General features: G+C 35.1%; 1 protein-coding gene across 1 annotated transcript in view; it reads right to left on the reverse strand.

The window, feature by feature from the left end:
* Positions 1-604: 604 nt before the first annotated feature.
* The window catches only part of LOC122151963 (olfactory receptor 52A5-like), a 16,215-nt gene continuing 15,484 nt past the window's right edge, over positions 605-1,335 (reverse strand). The window contains exon 4 of the mRNA XM_042783359.1: positions 605-1,335. Within this exon, the coding sequence (XP_042639293.1) occupies positions 605-1,335 (731 nt within the window).

The raw sequence follows: 1,335 nt of genomic DNA on the forward strand, positions 1-1,335 counted from the left end.
CCTTTCACTCTCTTTTTCTCTTGCACTTTTTCTGATGGAAATTCACCAATGTTTAGTCTGTTGATTGTATCATATGACTGTTGTGAAATTGATCTTGGTATTCCAGACTTTCTTTTATTTTTATATCACTCAGTATTTCAGGAAAAAGAAAACAGATAAATAACTCCATATTTTTCAAAATATAGATTCAAAATCAGGTATTAGAAAGTAAGACATATCCAGAATTAAATATATTGTTTAGCAGTTTAGTAATATTGGTGTGTGTCATGTCCAGATAAATGATTTGGAATCAAATGTTTTTTTACCCACAATTTTCTTTACTATATAGATGTAAGTAATATTGTAGAGAACATGCTAAGTATAAAGACATAATTTAAAAACAAAATAATATCTATTTATTTGAAGTCTTATTATAAGTGAGTTTGGTCTTTATCTGTATGAACAAGGCTGCTGAGTTTCTAAGATGTGTTGTACACTTTTTCCATTATAAGCATCTACAATTTAGTTAAGAAGAATTATTTCCACATGTACACATTTGCAGAAGAGATATTTTCACCATGTTCAAGTTGATACTTATTATTAATTAAATTCTCTTTAGAAAGACCTACTGATGATCAAGATGGTTTTTAAAGAGTAACATTTTCAGGATATGGTCACAAAGTTGTTTGGTCTTCACTCCATAGACTATTGGGTTGAGAAATGGTGGGACTAATAGGTAAAAGCTTGACAAAAGGATATGAACATATGGGGTAATGTGAGAACCAAATCTGTGTGTAAAGAAAGCGAAGAAGGCAAGAAGGTAGAACTGAAGAAAGACACAAATGTGGGCAATGCAGGTATTGAAGACCTTGAGTCGTGCCTCCTTCTGGGGCAGTTGAAAGACGGCAATGAAGATCCAAACATAAGACAAGGTGATACAGATGATGTCAAACCCTAGGATGGTGAAGACCACAAACAGGCCATATATCTTGTTGACCCGGATATCTTCAGTAGCCAGTTTTACAAGAGCCATGTGCTCACAGTAAGAGTGGGAGATGACAGTAGTTCTGTAGAGTTTAAGACGATATTTAAAAAGCACTAGACATTGTGCTACAAGAATGGCACACCTGAGTGTCACTCCAATTCCAATATGAGTCATAAGTTGTTGTGAGAAGATGGTAGCATGTCTCAATGGATAACAGATGGCCACATAGTGGTCCAGGGCCATTGCTAGTAGAACACCTGATTCAATTGCCTGAAATGAGTGAATAAGCCACATTTGCAGCAGACAGGCTTCAAAATAAATCTCTGGCAAATGAAACCAGAAGATGCCTAACATTTTGGGAAGAATGCAGG

Source organism: Orycteropus afer, unplaced genomic scaffold (genome assembly GCF_000298275.1).
Source record: "Orycteropus afer afer isolate SDZICR_OR568_19922 unplaced genomic scaffold, OryAfe1.0 scaffold00964, whole genome shotgun sequence".
Classification (NCBI taxonomy): Eukaryota; Metazoa; Chordata; class Mammalia; order Tubulidentata; family Orycteropodidae; genus Orycteropus; species Orycteropus afer.